This window comes from Sus scrofa, chromosome 13 (assembly GCF_054392235.1).
Source record: "Sus scrofa isolate SSC_HxYL_T2T_F1_AM1 chromosome 13, Sscrofa_HxYL_maternal_Yorkshire_Landrace_v2.0, whole genome shotgun sequence".
Lineage (NCBI taxonomy): Eukaryota > Metazoa > Chordata > Mammalia > Artiodactyla > Suidae > Sus > Sus scrofa.
Window position 1 is genome coordinate 67,916,956 of NC_139395.1, and position 19,643 is coordinate 67,936,598.

At 42.5% G+C, this 19,643-nt stretch overlaps 1 protein-coding gene across 2 annotated transcripts in view; it reads right to left on the bottom strand.

The window, feature by feature from the left end:
- Positions 1-19,643, bottom strand: part of EIF4E3 (eukaryotic translation initiation factor 4E family member 3) — a 153,808-nt gene that overhangs the window by 116,240 nt on the left and 17,925 nt on the right. For both annotated transcript variants that reach the window (XM_084989023.1, XM_021070854.2), the window contains exons 3-6: positions 12,376-12,470; positions 10,697-10,757; positions 8,083-8,149; positions 4,097-4,252 (exon numbers count right to left, since the gene is read on the bottom strand). In XM_084989023.1, coding sequence (XP_084845149.1) covers positions 4,097-4,252; positions 8,083-8,149; positions 10,697-10,757; positions 12,376-12,470 — 379 coding nt within the window. The remainder of the gene's footprint in view (positions 1-4,096; positions 4,253-8,082; positions 8,150-10,696; positions 10,758-12,375; positions 12,471-19,643) is intronic.

The following is a 19,643-nucleotide window of genomic DNA, read 5'->3' on the forward strand; positions in this document are numbered from 1 at the left end:
ATCATCATGCAAAGGGGCAGAGTCTGTTCTCTCAAGTGAACAGACTGTAACTTGGGTCTGGTAAAGCCAAGGGCCCCTCAGGATCCCCGAGCTTTGCTCCCTCCACCCCCCACTGGCAGCAAAGGATGTCCTAGGGAAGCAGACAAGGGCTTGCCCATTTCATCTCCCAAGCCCCCCCCCAAGTCTGTATTTTTAAGAAGGACTCCATTCTTCAGACTAGTGAGGGCTGGGGATGAGGTGGGGAACAGGACCATTTTCTCTTTAGGGATGGATGTTCACCCAAACTTGCTATTCACTTGGATAAAACACCAGGAAAAGCACACTTGATAGCTCCCAGGGTTACCTCCGGTTGGCCAAATTCCTCATGGTGGTCAGTAATTTGAATTGATGTAAGTGAACATTTCTCACACGGAGAATTTTATAGATATTTCTTTCTTTCTTTCTTTTCTTTTCTTTTCTTTCTTTTTTCTTTTTTTTTTTTTTTTGCTTTTTCGGGCCAAACCTACGACGTATGGAAGTTCCCAGGTTAGGGATATACTCAGAGCTGCAGCTGCGCCTACACCACAACTACAGCAATGCTAGATCCAAGCCTTGTCTGCACCCTACACCACAGTTCATAGCAACACTGGATCCCTAAACTACTGAGTGAGCCCAGGGATCAAACCTCATGCATACTAGTCCTCATGGAAACTAGTAGGGTTCGATACTGCTGAGCCACAATGGGAACTCCAATATTTCACTTTTCATGCTGTTTTTTTTTTTTAAGAAAGATTTTTAGGGCAGACATCAAAGAAAATGTGACCTGCTCTGCAATTAAATATGCTGTGCTTCTGGGCCAAGCAGGAGAGCCACAGCCCTCTTAGTGATGCTGGGCTTCCAATTATACATCCAGAGATGAGGTCTGTCCACTGATCTGTACTACTGAGTGTGAGGGACAGTTTGGGGCAGTCACAGTTGAGACAGTGCAATCCTGATGGGTTATGGAGACAGAATATTCAGAATTAGGAGAGTTCTGGGGAACAGAGACAGTTCTGTAGCCTTAGGTTAGTCTTGGTTGGAAGGGAATAGAGAAAAGTGCAAAGCCAGGAGTCAGCAAACTTTTTTTTCCAGAAAGGGGCAGGCAATAAATATCCTAGGCCTTGTGGGCCACAGGGTCTCTGTCTCAAGTATTAACTCTGGCTTTGTAACATTAAAGCAGCTACAGATGATATGTATACACATGGGCAGTACCAATACACTTTATATATATACTGAAATCTGGATTTCATACAACGTTCATGAATTATAAAATGCAGTTCTTTTGATTTTTTTCCCAGCCAGTTCCTGTTGTGGCTCAGTGGTAACAAGCCTGACCAGTGTCCTTGAGGATGGGGGTTCATTCCCTGGCCTTGCTCAGTGGGTTAAGGATCTGGAGTTGCCATGAGCTGCAGTATAGGTCACAGATTCGGCTCGGATCCCGAATTGCTGTGGCTGTGGAGTAGGCTGGCAGCTGCAGCTCCAATTCAAGCCCTAGCCTGGGAACTTCCATATGCCACACAGGCAGCCTTAAAAAGCAAAAAAAAAATTTTAAATATTAAAAAATTAAAAAGAAAAAAAAAAAAAGGAAAGCCATTCTTAGCTGCAGCCCATACAAAAACAGGTGAGAGGGGGCAGATATGGCCTGACAGTATAGTTTCCTCTAAACAATGCTCACGTCAGAAGACATTTGTCATTCAGCTGTTCTGAAGAACCTGAAAGAATCTGGGGGAGTGGGGGAGGCCTCTGTCCATTTCAGTTGCTCAGTCAAATAACCAGTCTGTATCCAGCTCGTACACTTATCAACAGCTGGACTGTCACCCACCCGGCTGGAGGCCATGCCCAGATTCACTAGGGCTCTTTCTCCACGGAAAACCTGTGACGTGGCTGTCATACACTTGGGAATACTTACACCAGGATCCTATTAACAAGACACAGGAAAAGCGTGGAGCTGGCCATTCCTGACCCAGCTCACTACCACTGTTCTTCATCAAGCTGGCAGGAACATTTCTGCCCCAACCTCATTTTCCACATCAATTCTGCAGCATGTGGGGTAGAGCCCTACTGAGTAAAGGACTGCCTGCTTTATTTCAAATCAAGACAATCGCTTGTTTTTTTCCCCATTCCAATTTCTATTTGAATAATTTCTGAATTTTTAATTTATGCCAATAAAATATAGATTTCTACTAAGACCTGTAGCCTGTTCTGCCTGACTCGCAAACTTGACAATGGCATCTACATTGAGGGCTGCAATCCTGCCCCTTTGTTCAGCTTCCATCCCCCGTTCCCAGCCATCATATCAGCTAAGTGATGACGCTCCCTTGCTTAGTCTTACCTGATGGCTGTCACTGCCTTAAAAACTAGTCTAACCACTCAGAGGCCTAATTACCTCTGTGGCCTAAGTGTGCCTATCATGTTGAACCTGCTGCTAACCAACGTGTTACCTAGAAATTTAATTGAAGAATTTTGAAGCAGAAGGGACCTTGGAGACCATTTAAGACCAACCTCCTTGATATTAAGATGAGCAAGTGGAAGGATGAGAAAGTGTGACATGCCCGAGGTCACAGTGTTGACATGGGACAAAAACCCACAGGGACAAAAACCTGACTTAAGATTCCAAACTGCTTTTCTCCTCCTTGGAGTCATATGTGGAGCAGGTTCAAAGGCAATAAACAATGTGTTTGCCCCGTTCATAACGGGCGGCAGAACACACTGCCTGCTGGAGAGATTCTGCTGGGGTAAGTCTCGTGGAGGAGAAAAAAAAGACCCCCGGTGACCTTTTCATTAGTATCTTCAGTTGAAAATACAATTACTGTTCCCTAAAGAATCAAAGTTGCATCTACAAATGCTCCAGTTCCACACTGCACAATCAATAAGCAACTTCTGCAGGGCCAACTCTGCCTCTTTTATGTAAACTTTTGTTTAAAATTCAGACGCCAAGCACGTCCGGAACACCTGCAGCAGCAGATCCGTCCCACTGCTTCAAGTCTAAACCACTGGGCCTGTGACTACGATTCCTGAGAGGGAGGCCTCAGTTTTCATGTCATCCTAAGACAATCACAAAACAAAATCTGATTTTTTCCTTCTCCTTTTTGACAAGGGTTTGGGAACAGTGAATCAATAATGGAGTGTATTTCACCAATTCTAAGATGCGCTCCCCCCACCAACCGGCCCTGCACATTTGAGGACCCCTGGGATCAAGAATGTGTTATAGTTTAATTAGGAGCCTTTTATTTTTCTTTCTCAGTCAAACTGAAATAACACTTCGCATCAAGGGCATCTTAGATTCAGGGAAATACCGTGGTTTTAAAAAAAGTGGGTTACTAACTCAGAATCGCTGGGGAAATAGGAAATTCATCATCTACGCGTCGGGCTGTCAATCCTTTTCTCTAACTCATTGTTAAAACTATAACCCACAGTTTGATCTACCAAACATTGGTTTAATAGCACTAAGCTGTTTTCATTATGAAAAAGATGACTTTTTCAAAAGAGCACACAAAAGCAATGAACATGAATCATGATGGAAACAATGGGTCCACACACCTATTCACACTGTGAACATTTCACCACTCTGCGTGAATTCTCTCCTGTGTCACAGTCATCCGTAATGAGGACGTATTAGCATTTCAGTAGAACACTCAATCATGCCCATGCTCAGAACGAGTTCCTCCACAAATACAGATGTTATACATTATAAATTCCTGTTTATGAAGGGGATGATTGAAAATCTGCCTGCCAGCTCATAGAATAACATTTTTGTTATTGTTGCTTCACGTCAAAGGTAATTTTTTTTTTTTTTCCTGAGAGTGACAAGTTGGAGATCAGGTTTAAATTTTTGAAATCACAAAAACAATATGTATCTCCTGTTCTGATCCATGTGTGCAGGCGACAATAAAAGCTCATTTTTAATTTCTGAGACTAAACTTTTCTTTTTAGCCGCCTAAGTGGATTTGGCTGAATTATTTACTAGATGATAGAATTTCAAGGGATTCTTCCTTCACCTCATTTGCAACACAGTGTCTGCCGTTAAAAAGTATGAGAGAATAAGCTAGAAAGCAATAACCAGAAATGAAGCACTTACGTTTATAAAATACTGCTTTAAAAGATATGTGGGGCAGAAGTTCATAGATCTTTTCTAAAACGGTGGCTTCGCCCACTAACGCGGCATTGACATTCCACACTTGGACGACGTCTTCTCGGTCCCGGACGCTGACACTGACTCCTATTACTTCGTCATCTGAGGGGACGGCAGGGGGAAGAAAGAAATGAGGAATCAAGTCCGCTGGAGCTGGTTTTTAAGCACTTATGTTATCTGTAAGTTATAAAGCAGATGATCAAAACAAGATGGCAAAGGAGAACCCAGAACCAATACGGTTTCTAAGGAGACTCATTGGACAAGAGCACATGACAGGGCGAGAGCTGTAGCGGTCACATCACATTTAATCGGGGACTGAAACAAACAGTGTCCCGCCCAAACAAATTTTCCAGATAAGTAACTGACCCTTTTGAACATGTTACCGAAGCTCTGGCCTATTTCTTACTCTGTTCTGATGAGACTTTTTCTAAAACGAGTTGCATAATGTTCAGCCCTCTGAACGCCAAGTGAACTCACATGAACTTTTCCTCGATGCTTGGCTGTCTTTGTGAAGAACAGCAAGGGTTTCTCCTGACCTTCTGCCAGCCATTCAGAGATCTGGGGGGCTTGGTGCTCTGTGCCCAGACTGTGTGTTCTGAGCTGCTCATTCTGCTTCTTGCGGTTTGCTGGTCTGCACCTTTCCTGTCAATGCTCCCTGCTCCCTACTGCTGCTCCCCAGCCACCCCTCTTCTGGTTTTGGCATTTTAACTGTGGGCTAGAGAATCAATGGCCATCTGTTAGCACTGTGTATAAAGTAAGAGTCGATGTCTTTTAAGAGTGGCTCTGCTATTAGAGCACTTTGGCAAATGGGCAGGAAAGCATTTATCTACCCTGATGAAGGGAGGGCTTTTTAAAAAACTAAATTCTGGATTGGGGGCTGCTTGGTGGATATTTAAGAGCAGTGGCTGGATAAGTTAAGGCTGTGTACTGGTCTATGGAGCTGCTCTGTGTATGTTAATTTGCAGCAGAAAAATAGAAGACTTATGACTCCTGGTTTACACGTTCATGGCATATGACTAAAACAGGGTCACTCTCAGCCCTTGCACACTTAGCACCAACGAGTAAAGTGTGAAAGGTAAGCATTAGCAAAGTTAGGAAATTCTGCTCTAATTAATATGTTTTGCCTGATTTTCCTTGTTTACTGTACATTTGTACATCTCAATATTGGCACCATCAGTTTTCCCAGTTGTCTTCTGGAGCTTAAACTGGTCCCAGGATTTACATACAAGTTTAATGAAGACATGTCCAATTTACTAGAGGAGTTCCTCTTCAGTAAAATAATTCTTTTCTCCATCCTTCCTTTCCCACCTTCACTTGCTCTTTCCTTCTTTCCTTTTTAAATAAATTTCATTATGGCTAAATGCGTATGACAGGACACTAAATAATTCCAAGTAGAGAGATGTCTGAAAGGAGGCAGAATCAGTCTAAGGTGTCAGAAGTTTAGGCAGGTGGCCACCTCGGGAGGAAGAGAGGGCATGGAGAAATTCTGGATGGCAGGATGTTCTGTTCCTTAATCTGGATGGCTAGTTACAGGGCTCTATTTACTGTGTGAATATTCATCAAGCTATACACATCATAGCTGTGTCCTTTTCTGTATACATGTCACATTTAAACAAAAATTTTCAAAAAAGAAAATAGTACCTGATCATGGCCCTCCATGGAAACTTGCTATCCCATCAAGAATTATGTCATATGTACAGGTTTCTTATTTATTTATTTATTTATTTGGTTTCTTATTTTTTTTAAGCTACCTTCAAATTATATTTGCTAGAGCTCAGTGTTAATTTTTTCTGGCCACACCCGCGGCATGTGGAATTTCCTGGGCCAGGGACTGAACCAGTGCCACAGCTGTGACCCCAGCCACTGCAGCGACAATGCCAGATCCTTAATCCATTGAGCCACAAAGGAACTCCTCAATGTTAAGCTTTTTGTGACCACAAAATCATCAGGTAAAGCTTTGGCATTTTCCACTTCCAAGAATAGGCAAGAAGATTCTAGCTCAGCCTCTTAGGAAAACATCAGCGTTTTCCAATCGTTTGGTTCCACCCATTTCTACCCTCTCGGTCAGAAGGCATTGTGGATGGGTGCTAAAAATGCAGAATAGTCAATATTGCAGTTTGGCTTGGCTTCTGGTACCTAGGTGTAGCCTCCTTGCACAGTACTTTCAGAAAGGCTGCAGCTTCTATGCAAAAGGGGATCCATCAGCAAATATGTAATAGGTGTAAGTAAAATAGATCAGCAAAATCCTGCTTACTTTAGGGTATAGGCAGCATAAGACCTTCGAGCCAGGAGGAGCCAGTGTTTAAAAAAGGGGAAGTGAGGATCAGCAAGCTGACCTGACCTGCTGTAGTGGCAGAGGCAGGTTAATGCAGAGCTAGTGGTTAATAGTTAATGGTGCTCAGGTTCCCAGGTCAACGAGAGAACAATAGGTCTTCTTTACTCAAGCCTGGCTATTTATGGTTTCTTAGACTATGTTCGCTGGTTCTGGAAACAGGAATAATTCATACAGAAAACTTCCTCTCCCAGGGATTTATGTGTTTATCATTACACCAAAGAGGCATTTTTGGCAACATGTTGTAAAATGCTAACTACTCTCTATTAAAACAGAAGGAATCTGTACTTTTAAGACAATTTAATCTTAACCCAGGTTCTATCTTCAGTGAATAAAAAGAGGTGTAAGAATTAAGCCCAACAAAGGCAGAATGATTGACACTGTTAGCGAGGTCAATCTGAAGCCCGCATGGCCTTGGTTAGGCTGATGGGGTTCCCAAAGACCACACCATTTAAGAAGTCTGAGGGCAAATTAATCAATACCAGTTAGTTAAAAGAAATCATTACTGAAAGCTGAACAGGAAAAATGTTATTCTAAATGTGACCTCAGAAGCATCCAGGGGGAACTACTCAGGAAACAAACAGAACTTTAAAGCAGCAGTTCAACTTTCCTCACTGAGAGTTCCATGATAAAAACAGAGCAAAATAAAAATGGGGTAGGGGATTAAGGGATAAAAACTCTTAGGCATAAAATCAGCTGCAAGGATGTGCTGTGCAGCTCAGGGAATATCATCAATATTTTGTAGTGACTACAGATGGAGGGTAACCTTTGAAAACTGTGTCACTAAGTTGTGCACCTGTAATGTACATGGTTTTGAACATCAACAATACTTCAATTAAAACAAAACCAAAGCAAAATAAAAACGTACTCACAGGGTTCTCAGGAATTCATTCAATATTTGAAAATGGTCTTCAGAGTAAAGTCCTGAGGATTTTATATGTTAGCCTCAATTGTGGGCTCATGGGCACTCATGGTGATTGACCCCTAGCTGCTACCCTTTATCACTCACTTTGAGTGAAAGGGACCAAGAGAGGGACAGGAGGAAGTGGCAAGGGCTTGAGAGTGGAAAAAAGGATCGTTGACTAACAATAAACTTCAGTGGACAATAAAAGCATGTGCCCCTTCTGGAAGAATTGGAACTGATAAATGAAAACTCAGCTCATTTAAAAATAGGTAGAAATAACCTCCACCAATTGCATGAGGAGCCCAATGTCAAATTTTCTTCTCTTTTCTGGAAAGAATATAATGTTGTGTGTCAACTACACGTCCCTTTTTATTTTAAATATTTTCTCCTTTTTTCCTGCCTATTTTAAACAAATGGTCATAGATACTATTAAGATGAGCTTTAAGTGCTAAAAAAATAAGCGTATACCCATATGCACATCCTCATAATATACACATATGTAAATATACATATGTACATACACATACAACACTAAACACCATGATCACATGGAAAAAAAGCTAAGTAACTGCATAGTTACAATATCATTGACTTCAGAAAATCTAAAAAGCCAAACACACAAAAACAAACGTTGGCAAGGAACAAACACAAGCCAAGCGCACGTGAGCGGATGCCCGGAGCTGGGGGCTTTTTTACCTGCGGCGGCACAATCTGTGAATTGTTCCCCGATAGTCGCTAACAACAACTCTTTCCAAACTGTGGACTGGCGTGGGAAAAGAATAAAAAACAACAACAAAAAAAACAAAACCAAAGGGAAAAACAAAACACACACATGTTTTTAAACAATTATCTTCAGGAGCTACACATATCACATTTTTTTTTTAAGTCACATTTTCTTTAACCTCACATGCTATTTCCATGCCCATACCTGGAGGCTGCAGACACCTCTGAATCACAAGTGTAAACACTCACATGGCGGCATATGATGCATTGTTTGACACGTAACTTTACACAGATAGGTGGGAGGGATCCCAAGGTATAAACTATGTGTCCCAAGTCACAGAGCCAATCTCTAGTGACACTTCTGATGAAATGCAGAAGAATGTGAAAAACTTAGAATTTTCCAATTTCTCTACCTCTTACTGATTCAAAGGGTATTGGCTGGTTACAGGTGAATGCTATTAGTAAAATCCTTCTCTTCAAAACCTTTTCCTATTTTTCTCACGGTTTGTGAGGTACTTCCAAGGTTACACAAGTGAAGAACACCTAAGGAAATATCTGGCTTATTGATTATCAGAGACTTGCAGATTTCCCTTCATTTGAAGGCATTTTGTTTCTGCTAAGTGACTGTGTGTGTGGTGCATTTCCCTGGGAGAAAGACTGCATGCTCTGGTCAACTTCTTCTCACTGAGAAGAACAGGCATCTCTTCTATTCAAGGCCACTAATGCCAGCATCCATGCACATGTAAACTAACTGGAGGCCTGCAAGTTCTTCTACTGTTCCTCCTTGAAAAGTTCTTGGTCCCATTTCTCTTCCTCATCATGATTCACAGGCTCTGACCTCTATGAGAACTAGGTTTGAACCCCGACAGCCGGCTTAGTATCTATGACCCGGGCAGGTTCTCAGCACCCACTTGAGTATCGGTTTTCTTTGGTGGATAGGGAACAAGAAAAGGATCGACCTCCCAGGGTTGTTGTGACCACGGAATTAGTCAACAAATGTGTTCGACAGGCTCAGTCCTGTGACTGCAACAACAGGACTGGAGATTTAAGATCCATTCCATAAATAGCTGCATGTTTGCTCTGGACCAGGTGCCCAGTATATATTAACTATAATAAGATTGTGTATTATCATGTTCTAAGCAACTGAAAGCAGCCTAGCTGAATTTTTAACCAAGACAAGAGCAGTTCACCATTGTGCCCTTTCACTCCCAAGGAGGGTTTTCTTTCCTCTTCCCTAGACTTCTGGTCTACATACCTCACGTCTAGAAACCATCCCTTCCATTTTCTATCTGTCCCATCTGTGGTCGCTTATGCAGACAGCGACAAAGATGAGAGTGTTAAGAAGAAATCAGAAGATGGGAATGTTCCCTCCTCCATTGTGAATTCAGAGAGGGTTGACCTCCTGAATGCCCACTGGCCAACAGTGAATAGTGGGCTGAGCTGCCTGGGAAGATGACGCTCATGCAGACACGAAAGTGTTATTATTTGTGACTGAATGTGGTCAGGTGAACTGACAAGGAGGGAGAACAAACGTGCCTCTCGGCTACCTTTTACCCACACTGACATCACCATTGCTTCCACTAGAATCCAGTGTCTACTGTGGATAAATAAAGGACATGGCAAGAAAAACGTGTTCTTACTGAAATTCACAACCTTCTCTCCTTTTAGATGGACAGGAAGAGCTTTACAGACCTTGCTTGCTTTATTCTTTGCTCCTCTGACATTTTTTAATACATATATGCCAAATAACGGGTGAACCTGTCTGCATCTTAAAGACAGTTTGCAGCTTTAACAAACAAATCAGGTCACGTCTTTAGGTTTGTGCTTATTGGGAAACAAAGCCAGGTCAAGCCTGGGGTCCCTGAAGACATCTCAATTCTTTGAGCTTTCCCAGAGGAAAGAGACCATGAAAAGGCGAGACTGGATGGGATCTCCCCTTTCATCCATTTTCAAAGAAGCTTTATGTTTCCCAAGGCTTAAGAATAGACGTGAACGTTTTTTTTTTCAGTCAGTACAATAAACTGGAGCCCACTCCTGGAAAACCCAAGTTTCTGAAGCTTGACCACTGCCAGCTAGCACCCCAGCAGACTGTCCCACCAACCAGGCTCTGATCAGCCCCAATTGGCGACTGGGCCCAGCCTGGCATGAAACCCCAGAGAATGGTGAGATGCAAGGCCTCCTCCACATCCCCACACTCTGTGCCAGGGTCATTCTCAGAAGTGCCTGTCCCCACAGTGGGGGAGGGATGAGCCTTTGCTGGGAAGGAGCCTGCTTGTCACCATGTAAACTAGCTTCCACATGATAAGTCATGGCTGTGGAGGGCCTGACAGCCATAATCAGCTCTTCTGTCAGGTTGACAGGCATGGGGCTGCTCAGACTATATCATAGAGTCACACTATTACACAGATTCACAATATATTTCCAAGGTGACACTGTAAGGTAGAACACCTCCAAGGTCAGGACAGACGTTCTCACCCCCAGCACCATCCTGAGTCTACCGGGCAGACTGTCTAAAACAAGAGGTTCATTGTATGCAGTCAACAATAATCCACACTTAGCTTCTAGAAAAGGATCACAACAAACCTACCGTGCTGTCCTTGGGAACTTTCATCTTCCATACGCCACCCTTTGCATTACTTTCCTCTTCCCTGGATCAAAGACCAATGTTCAAAGTTATATTCATGGATAAAAGTCCTACATACATTGAGTTTAACAATGGATGACATTGAAAACAAAAAACAGTGGCGCATTCTTCAAGAAACTCTCCCCCATTTGTTATACTGGAAACAGAAGCAGATGAAAGAAAAAGCAAGAGGGAGGAGCTGGGGAGGGAAGAAAGTGGGATTCAGTGGCTAACAGGGCAGGGAAGGTGATGAAAGGCCAGGTTCTCATCCTCAAGGAGGTGGTGATGAGAGGTTCCCCAGACACTGTGGGGATGGACAAACTAAAACAAGTGCCTCACAGATGTGAAGGCCTTGACAGTTCAGTGTCATGTTCCTGATGTTGCATTTCAACCTAGTGTCATAAGCCTAACAGGAGACTCGGTCCCTGGAGAGGATGCCTGCGGTTTCCTTGCCTAGTAACTGCTCCCTCCTCTGGCAAAAGCACTCCAATTTCCCTTTAAGAAGTTCCTAGTCCCCTACTCCTATATCAGATCCTTTCTGATGTGATTGATTCCATGTCCTGGCTTTAAAACGGGCTTACAACCCAGGTTCACCTATGGGGAATCCTGCCTCCTAGTCTCTGGGGTTGGTGAGGGATGGACAGGTAAAGTACAGTGGGCCAGTCTGGCATTTTAATGGGGCTGGGGAATGTGGACATAGATAAACTTGTAAGGTTAAGAGTGGAGTTTATGAAAGCCTTTTTATCACCACAAATGGGAGAGCCTGCCTGAAAGTTAAACCAAGGCAGAGGAAGGCAACAACGCAAAGCCGATGGAGAGGATCAGATTCCCAATAATGAGTACCTAGATCTGCCCCAGATCAGCCCTACCAGTACACTACTCAGGTACTATGCCTCAGAGATTCCATTTTTTTTGGCTCAACTTAGGTCTCTATCATTTGCTACTAGAGAGCTAAAATACATTCCCATGTTATTAATGAGTCCATAGCCATAATCAGGGCCTGACAGAATGGTCAAGCGACATGATGCAAGGATTTACCACTAACTGGGACTCCAGCCCAGGCAAAATGACACACTGTCCACCACTCTCAACATTACACCAAGCTATTAAAGAAAAGAGACACCTTCCCCTTGACCCTGGGCCATGACTAGTATCATATACCTCCCATGGGGTCCACATGAGACAGGTCTGAGGTGCTAAGATCTTTGTTGAACCACACAATAGATGCAGGGACCACAGCTGTTCCTTTCCCTCCCCTCTAGCCTTTAAGCTTTTTCATTCCACTGTCCAGGTATCATTGAACCAGTGACAGAACGAACCCAAACGATGCCACACCCCCCTACAAAGACTTGCATCACACCTGCAGTGAGCTAATGATGGCCTATTTATGGGGAGACTGCACTGGGGTGGTCAGTGTCATGGTGGGAGGATTCTGAGACACCTGTTCATCAGCCACAGAGCATAAGGGGAAAGAGTAGTGGGAAGGGGCCTATTTCAAAATGAAATCATGGCTAAAATGACTTTCCAATACCACCAGGAGAAGAAGACTTCGGCATTCCAATTCAGCATGCAGTAAGTATTTTAAGTTCACAACCATTTCCCTCCCACTGTAGTTAACCCCAAATTACACAGGAGACACTTACCAAAGTGGTCGCCTCTCGCCTCTCATTAAATGATAACTACATCTCAAAGGCAGGCTAGTCACAGGAGGAATATTATTGTACACACTCCAGAATATCTTTAAAAGAAAAACACTTTGTTTAATATACCCAATATTCACTTACTGTGCCACTAGATTATAAAATTAATGCATTAAAGAAAAATCAGATTCTCATTAAATCCTCTCCATTCAAACTAGATCGTTCTCGGTATTTTTTTCTGATTCTCTGCTAAAAAATATAACATAACACTAATGAATGTTACTTTCTGAAGTTGGGGCCAAGCTGTATGCTTCAGGAAGCCATGGGTATTAGGCAAACATTCCTATGCAGTATGTATCCACATAAAACTGGGTAAGGACCTTGTTAATGATTTTTCTGACAAGTAGGTAGCATCTAACAGAGCCTGCAGTGCTGACAAGATGTACTGGACCCTATTTCCTTACCACACAAACTCTCCCTTCTTTCTAGCCTAGAAGGGTCTGCTAGACTTTGAATTAGGGGATGGGGTAGAGAGGAGTCAGCTATGTGCTCTGCCCTCCTTCCTTTCCTCTCTCAGAAGGAAAGAGGGACGGCTCCGTTGCCCAAGATACGGGACATGAAGGACTTCGTTTTTGTGTCCTTTCCCAGTGGGACAGTTTTAGGAGGTGGGGTCTTTAGGAAATGATTAGGCCATAAGGATGGAACCCCCATGATGGGATGAAGGTCCCCATAGGAAAAGGAAGAGGGTTAGCCTTCTCTCTCCCCCAGGTGAGGATATAATGAGAAGATGCCTGTCTATAAACCCAGGAAGAGTGCCTTCACCAGGCTAGCACTCTGATCTTGGACTTCCAGCCTATAGAACTGTGAGAAATCATTGCTGTTTAAACTACAAGTCTATGGTGTTCTGGTGTAGCAGCTGGAACTGAGCCACTGACTGGCGGGTAGACAGAAACAGATACATAAAAATAAAAAAGTAACATCGACAATGATAGTAACAGCAGTAATGGTAACAGGGCAAGGATTCAGCCTATGGACTTTCAGATGTTTATGTAATTTGTCTTAATGACAACCTCGTACAGAGGTACAATTATTATCCTTGTTTTATAGAGAAGGAAACTGAGGCACACAGATGAATCTGCCCAAGCATCACTGTTTGGTGTGATCACTGGGATTAGGACAAGGATTGAGTTTACAAAGAAGAAAACTCCTCCCAGTTTATTTGAAATGGGACCTAGAATCATTACACTATGAACTCTATTCACATAATCATAACACAAATGAGAAATATCATTCTGTGTGGTAAGATGCATCAAGGGTGACTGACTGGGTCTCCTAGTGGATCTGAGGAGAACAGAACAAGCAACAGAACAATTATAAAAATGAATCTCAGCTCATAAAGAACAAAGTAGCATTGGTGGAATGAAATTGTGTCTATGCCGAACAATAATCCTTATGGGTCCATGTTTGAGCCCATTAAAGCTAAATTAATTGCAACGGCAGCAATAATGAATGGCAGGGTAAAACTGAAGGCAAAAATCCCATCTGACAGTAGATTTATTAGGAGTACTTTGGGTCCCTTATAGTCAAATGGTGCTAAAGTAGGAAGTAGCTGCAAAGAGCTTTGTGGTAACAGCAGGTCCTCAAACAAACATCTGTCTTTGTGAAAATACCTAACTTATAAATGGTTTGCTAATAGTGCAAATTAATAAGATTACATCAACATTTCAGTGTTAGTCTGCTGTGGGAGTGTGAATTGTCAGTGCTAGAATCTGAAGCCAGGTAGGTAGATTCCTCAATCAGTAAGCTCTTTCCTCTGAAGGTATCACTACATGTTTTAGGCACATCTTTCTCCATTCCTCAAACCATGGAACAGGTCATGAGCTAACAGGGAAAGGGCACCTGTGGAAAATGTTTTCCCACCAGCAGGTGCCCTTAATCATCTTGACTATGTCGTTGCCTTGGCTTGAGCCTGGGACTTCCGCAATGACATGGCTATGACCTGTGCAGAATGTACGGACAACATTATGCTAATGCAAAATTCTCTGCTTCCACCAGGAGGACTTTGGTGCTAGCAAACTGCAAGTCTCCTAAAAGGCATTTGCGAACAGAGCACCTGCACTCGCTCCTCTGCTAAGCTTCTCAAATCCTAACTTTTTACCCAGTATTTGAAGCACTGTGGATTCCAAACACACAAAATGCTCCTCTCATTCCAAAGGTAAGAAAAACACACTAAGGATTGTGCTATGGTGTGTAGCTTTAGAAGCTTCTCTCTTTTTTTTCTTTTCTTTTTTTTTTTTAACATTCATATGTACGGTGGTTCTCTATGAGGGTAACAGGGCAGCCACATAGAAACTTCCTTTGAAAACAAAAACCGCCAACTGACTGTGTTAGTCTTGGCAAATCTGAGAGGAGAAGGTTAACAGCCCAGGAAGATACAGTGACAGACTTCACTCTGACTTAATGTACTTACTAAAGTCTTTGCATGTTTGGACACGAACACAAGATTCAAGTGACATATGTGGTGATCTCACTGAAAAGAGCCATGTTAAAGTCTGTGGCACTAAGTCAGACTGTTTCCTTATTGCAAATCCCATCCAATGTGTAGGATACTAGTCAAGCATGTATGATGGTGAAAGAGCTCCAGGAAGGACCCAGCATCACACAGTGCTTCAGACCTTCCTCCTTCCTCTCCTGCGAAAGGGAAAGGGCTGTTTCACTGGAAGTTCGGTAATTCCTGGCCATACTCTGCATAAGACACTTTCATTTGAATTGAAATGAAACATCTACATTTCACTACAGATAGAACCTCGCAAATAGATTTCAAAAGACCTTAGAATTCATTCTAAGTGGTCTGCAAACAGCTTGCAGTAAAACTAAGCACAATGTTGATGAATAATGATGAAATGTTTTTTCCCAAAGACTTAATGATGACCGAGGAGTGGTAGGTCGGTTGGACATCATTCTTTCAGTCAATATATGTGGACACTAGTCGGGGGAAGCCACTGTGATAAGTCCCAGGGGTGGTGAGATTCATTAGACAATGTGACCACTTGACAAATCCACAATCTATTCTGATGGAAGCAATTATGCTCCTCCAGTTAGTCTTTTGCCAAGCAGATAGTCGATCATTACCAGAAACAAATTTTCTCAATTTTCTACTCAATATTCTTTAAGAAAATAAAAGAGAATGTACTTGAAAATACTTGAAAAGATGCCATGATAGATAGACAATAGCATGTGAAAAAAAAGAAAAGAAAACATTCAGCAAATACACCTCGAAAAAAAAAAAAATACCCAAATCAAGGATTTCTTCTGAGGATCACAGCCCACAAATCTTTGAAAGTATCCTCAAAATTTCAAACAAACATTTTTGTTCATTAGGCATTTATACTCAGCTGGGGCTTGCACCCACCAAGTTGAGTGAATCAGTGGTATTTATGGGAAGGGCAGAAAAAGCCCAGTAGACAGAAGGCAACCAAAGAGCTTAATGGATGATTTAACTCAAGGCAGACACAGGCTGAAAGCAAAGTGCTTTTGACTTGCTGGAGTTGGGTACTTGAGAGAGCAATGGGTTTTGCTTTTCCAAAGGGCTGGACTTAAAGTGAGAGCCAAATTTGGAGGACTGATGGGGGAGCAGGTAAGACAAAGGCTAAGATGTTGGGGCGATTTCCCACCACACAAGAAGTCAGCAAATGAAAAGCAAAGTCTGAGCTGGGGAGCTAAGTAGGGTTCAAACATTGAGAGACTAGGAGATAGGCAAACAGCAAAGCAGTGTGTATTCAGCTTCCTGCGTAAAAGCCCATAGACATCTGTCTCTTTACAGATGTTAGTATTTTTAAGTGCATAGGACTTCCACTTTGGGGAAAACCCAAAGAAGGGATTAGTCTCAGAAGCTTATACACCATTTTAACAAAGGTTGATAAATTGTGGAGAGTGACCAAAGGAAAGGGGGTTGGGGACCCATAGAGGTGGTATGTTGTGGGAAAATGACAATACAAGGAGTTGCTTAGTGGGTTTGTTATGCAGACTCAAGTGGTAAGAAAAAGGGATACCTTTACAAATGTAAATCTATCACCTTTAAGAAGGAAATTTATGCCTCAATTTCAGGAATAAAGATGGTGGGGGGGTGTCTCAATCACCTTCAATTCAAAATGATTCTTATGATAAAGGAGAATTTTGGGGTGGCACATTCTGATTCCCTTTGAGGTTTTACAGGTGAAGTCACTAAAGTACCTTCACTTGGCAGGATTCAACCCTCACCTGCACAGGGGCCTCCACTGCCTACATACATGCCAATAGACAGGATCCCAGGTAATCTGACTTTAGTTCTTGTTCTGCACAACTGGGTCTGTGACCATAAATGTCGGTCCCATCATGCACATGCTCACTAAGTTTAATGATAGGTACAGAATCCTGCAATTCTTGCTATAAATTTTGTGCTAGATAGAACTATGAAGAAGACCAGGCTGCAGGGCTGTCTCTTTTTTTCAGAAGGGAGTTCCTCTCTTTCTTCCCTTGACCACCTCCTTTCACATAAATGGTTCCCCGGAGGTCATTCTGCAAACAGCAAAGAAGTGTGTATTCAGCTTCCTGGGTAAAAGCCCTGTGGGCTGTCCTGTGGGGTTCCAAGGCCCTTAGGACTTTGAATCCATCTTTTTATCATTCCCCATTGACAATACTGACCTATAATACTTCACCTCCTGAAAGGGACAGCCCTCCTTTCCCAGTGATCTGGAGAACAACCTGCTGTTCTAACGTCATGACCTATAAGAGCACAACAACTCTACAACCTTCTGATTAGGGATGATGGCCTGACAGTACTGGCCACACACTGGTATAGTAGGAACATTCTCTTCTTTTTAAGAGACCATATGTATATTTTTATGATGACCTTCTATTTATGATAATTAGATATCCAATTACAGAAGAAATATGGAGTTTCTATTTGCTAGAAATTGAAACAGAAATTCAGTCCATTTATGGGTTGCACTGAGTAGGACACAGAACAAGTGGGACATAGTGTGGCAGGACGGTGAAGGCGGTAAATGAGGTGGGTTAGAATGTGGTACAGGAATGAGTTCTCAGGGTGAAATTTTGGTCTTGTGGTAGCAAGGGAGCTCTGCCCTGCAAATCGCACCTGGCTGGTAGCTCTTCTTTCTCCCCACAGGTAAAATCAGGCTTGTTGGGAAGCTGTGTTCTATTCTGCACTGCATCCATGTAGGATGTAAACACACAGGAGAAATCTGGAAAATTTGGAAATGTTTACAAAAGAGTAAAAGGAATCAATAAGCCTCTGGGAAAATGCATCTAGATGAAAATGGAATTTTCCAAGGAAGACAGGAAAGGAGGAAATGAACTGAACTCCAAGCAGAGAGCATTACTGTTGGCTGTGATAAGAGCTGTCCTCAGCAGGGGTCAGGGGGCTGGCTGGAGGTGTAGGCCTCCTCCTCTCCTTGCTCAGTAAAAGCAAGAGGGTGGACCTAGAAGAGGAGGGAGTTCTGATCCCAGAGAGATGGCATTATTGGCTGTTTCCACCAAATGGTGTGGGTCACTGACCTCCCTGCCTCAGTCTCTCCAGCTAATAAATGGGGTTAACAATTCCTGTTCCACCCCTATCAGCATCTCTGATTTGCTGAGTGCCTCAAAGTACAAAAAGATATATTATGTCTTTATGGAAAACGATCATTAATAACACATGATACTGACATTTCACCTAAACATAGATGAGGGGGAAGCAGACACTATTAGAGATGTAATTTTTTTAGTGTTGACAGATCAAGGATCAACTAGAATAAAAGGACAGTGGGGCAAAAGCATATCCTCAAAAGCATGTCCTGAAAATCAGCACCCAGGCTAGTTCTCAGGTACTATGGCCTATTCACAGATATTAAGAACACTCAGGTTGGAATCCCAGAAATTACGGATAAGTTAAACGTGTTTTCCTAAGGAGAGATTTTTAGCTATGGTATAATCTGGGGAATGACTGCTTGAAATAAATGAACTAGAAGCAGCCGTTTTCTGATTGAAAACATGATTAAAGAAAGTACAAAAAAATGTAGTAAGAGAAACAGGCAAATAATGGCAGATGAATTTATTATTATTATCAGGCACTTACTATGTGCTTTTTACTTCCCATGCCATTTTATTCTCGCCACCTCATACCACTGGTATCATGATTATCCCCATCTTAGAGATGAGTCAACAATTGCAGAGAAGTTAAGAAAATTGCCTAAGGTACGAAGTGGCAGATATGGGACACATACCCAGACAGTGTGCCTACCCTGCACCCCAGCCCACATCCTCCCCAGTAAACAGATGGAGGTGAGGGGCAAACCCAACACTTTAGTAAAAGCTGTCAATAGTAGAGCACTGACTGAGCACCAGGTACTACTAAAAACGATGCAATCTCCTTTAACCCTCACTCAACCCTAGGAAGTAGCAACTGCTCCTCTCCAAGTTTTACAAGTGAGGAAACAAAAGGGGACAGAGACATCAGAGACGTGACAGAACTTCCTGACTCCTCACAGCAGTGTTTCACTATCAGCCCCCCTACGCTGAAGGGGACCTTTCTTGTGAAACTTTAAGACCACAGAGGGACTATACATCTCTTTATGTACTGCATGTATATCTGTGCTTTATACTTAAAAGCAGTAAGATTTTATTTACCCCCATCAACAACCAAATTCCCCCCATTGAGAATGTGTGGCTACAGCTTAAGGGATCCTTATGTGAGCCATCTGCCATGACTCAGGAAAGTGATTCATGTATTAATTTCTCATTCACTCATTCATTCAATCCCTCCGTATTTATGGAGTGAAAGGAGCCAGACTCAACACAGTACTGTGTGATTCTATCTACAGGAGATCCAAGAAAAGACAAAACCAATCCCAGGTGACAGGGATGTGAAAAGTGGCTGCTTCTGGGAAAGAAAGGCTGAAAGGAAAAAGGGCACCAAGGAACTTCCCAGCATGATGGACCTTTTTTTAAATCTTGATCTGGGCCATGGTTACAGGTTTATTTATCTCTGTCAAAATTTATCAAATAGTACACATAAGACATCCGCATTGACTTACGTGGGAAAGGAATCTGAAAGAGAATGGATGTGTGTGTACATGCATAACTGAATCCCTTTATTGTATAGCAGAAAGGATTACAACATCATAAATCAACGGCATTCCATAAAACTTTTTTTTTTAAAAAAGTCTGCATTTACTGAATAAATATATTATATCTCAATAAAGTTTTTAAGATGGTATTTCGTAGTATGTGCC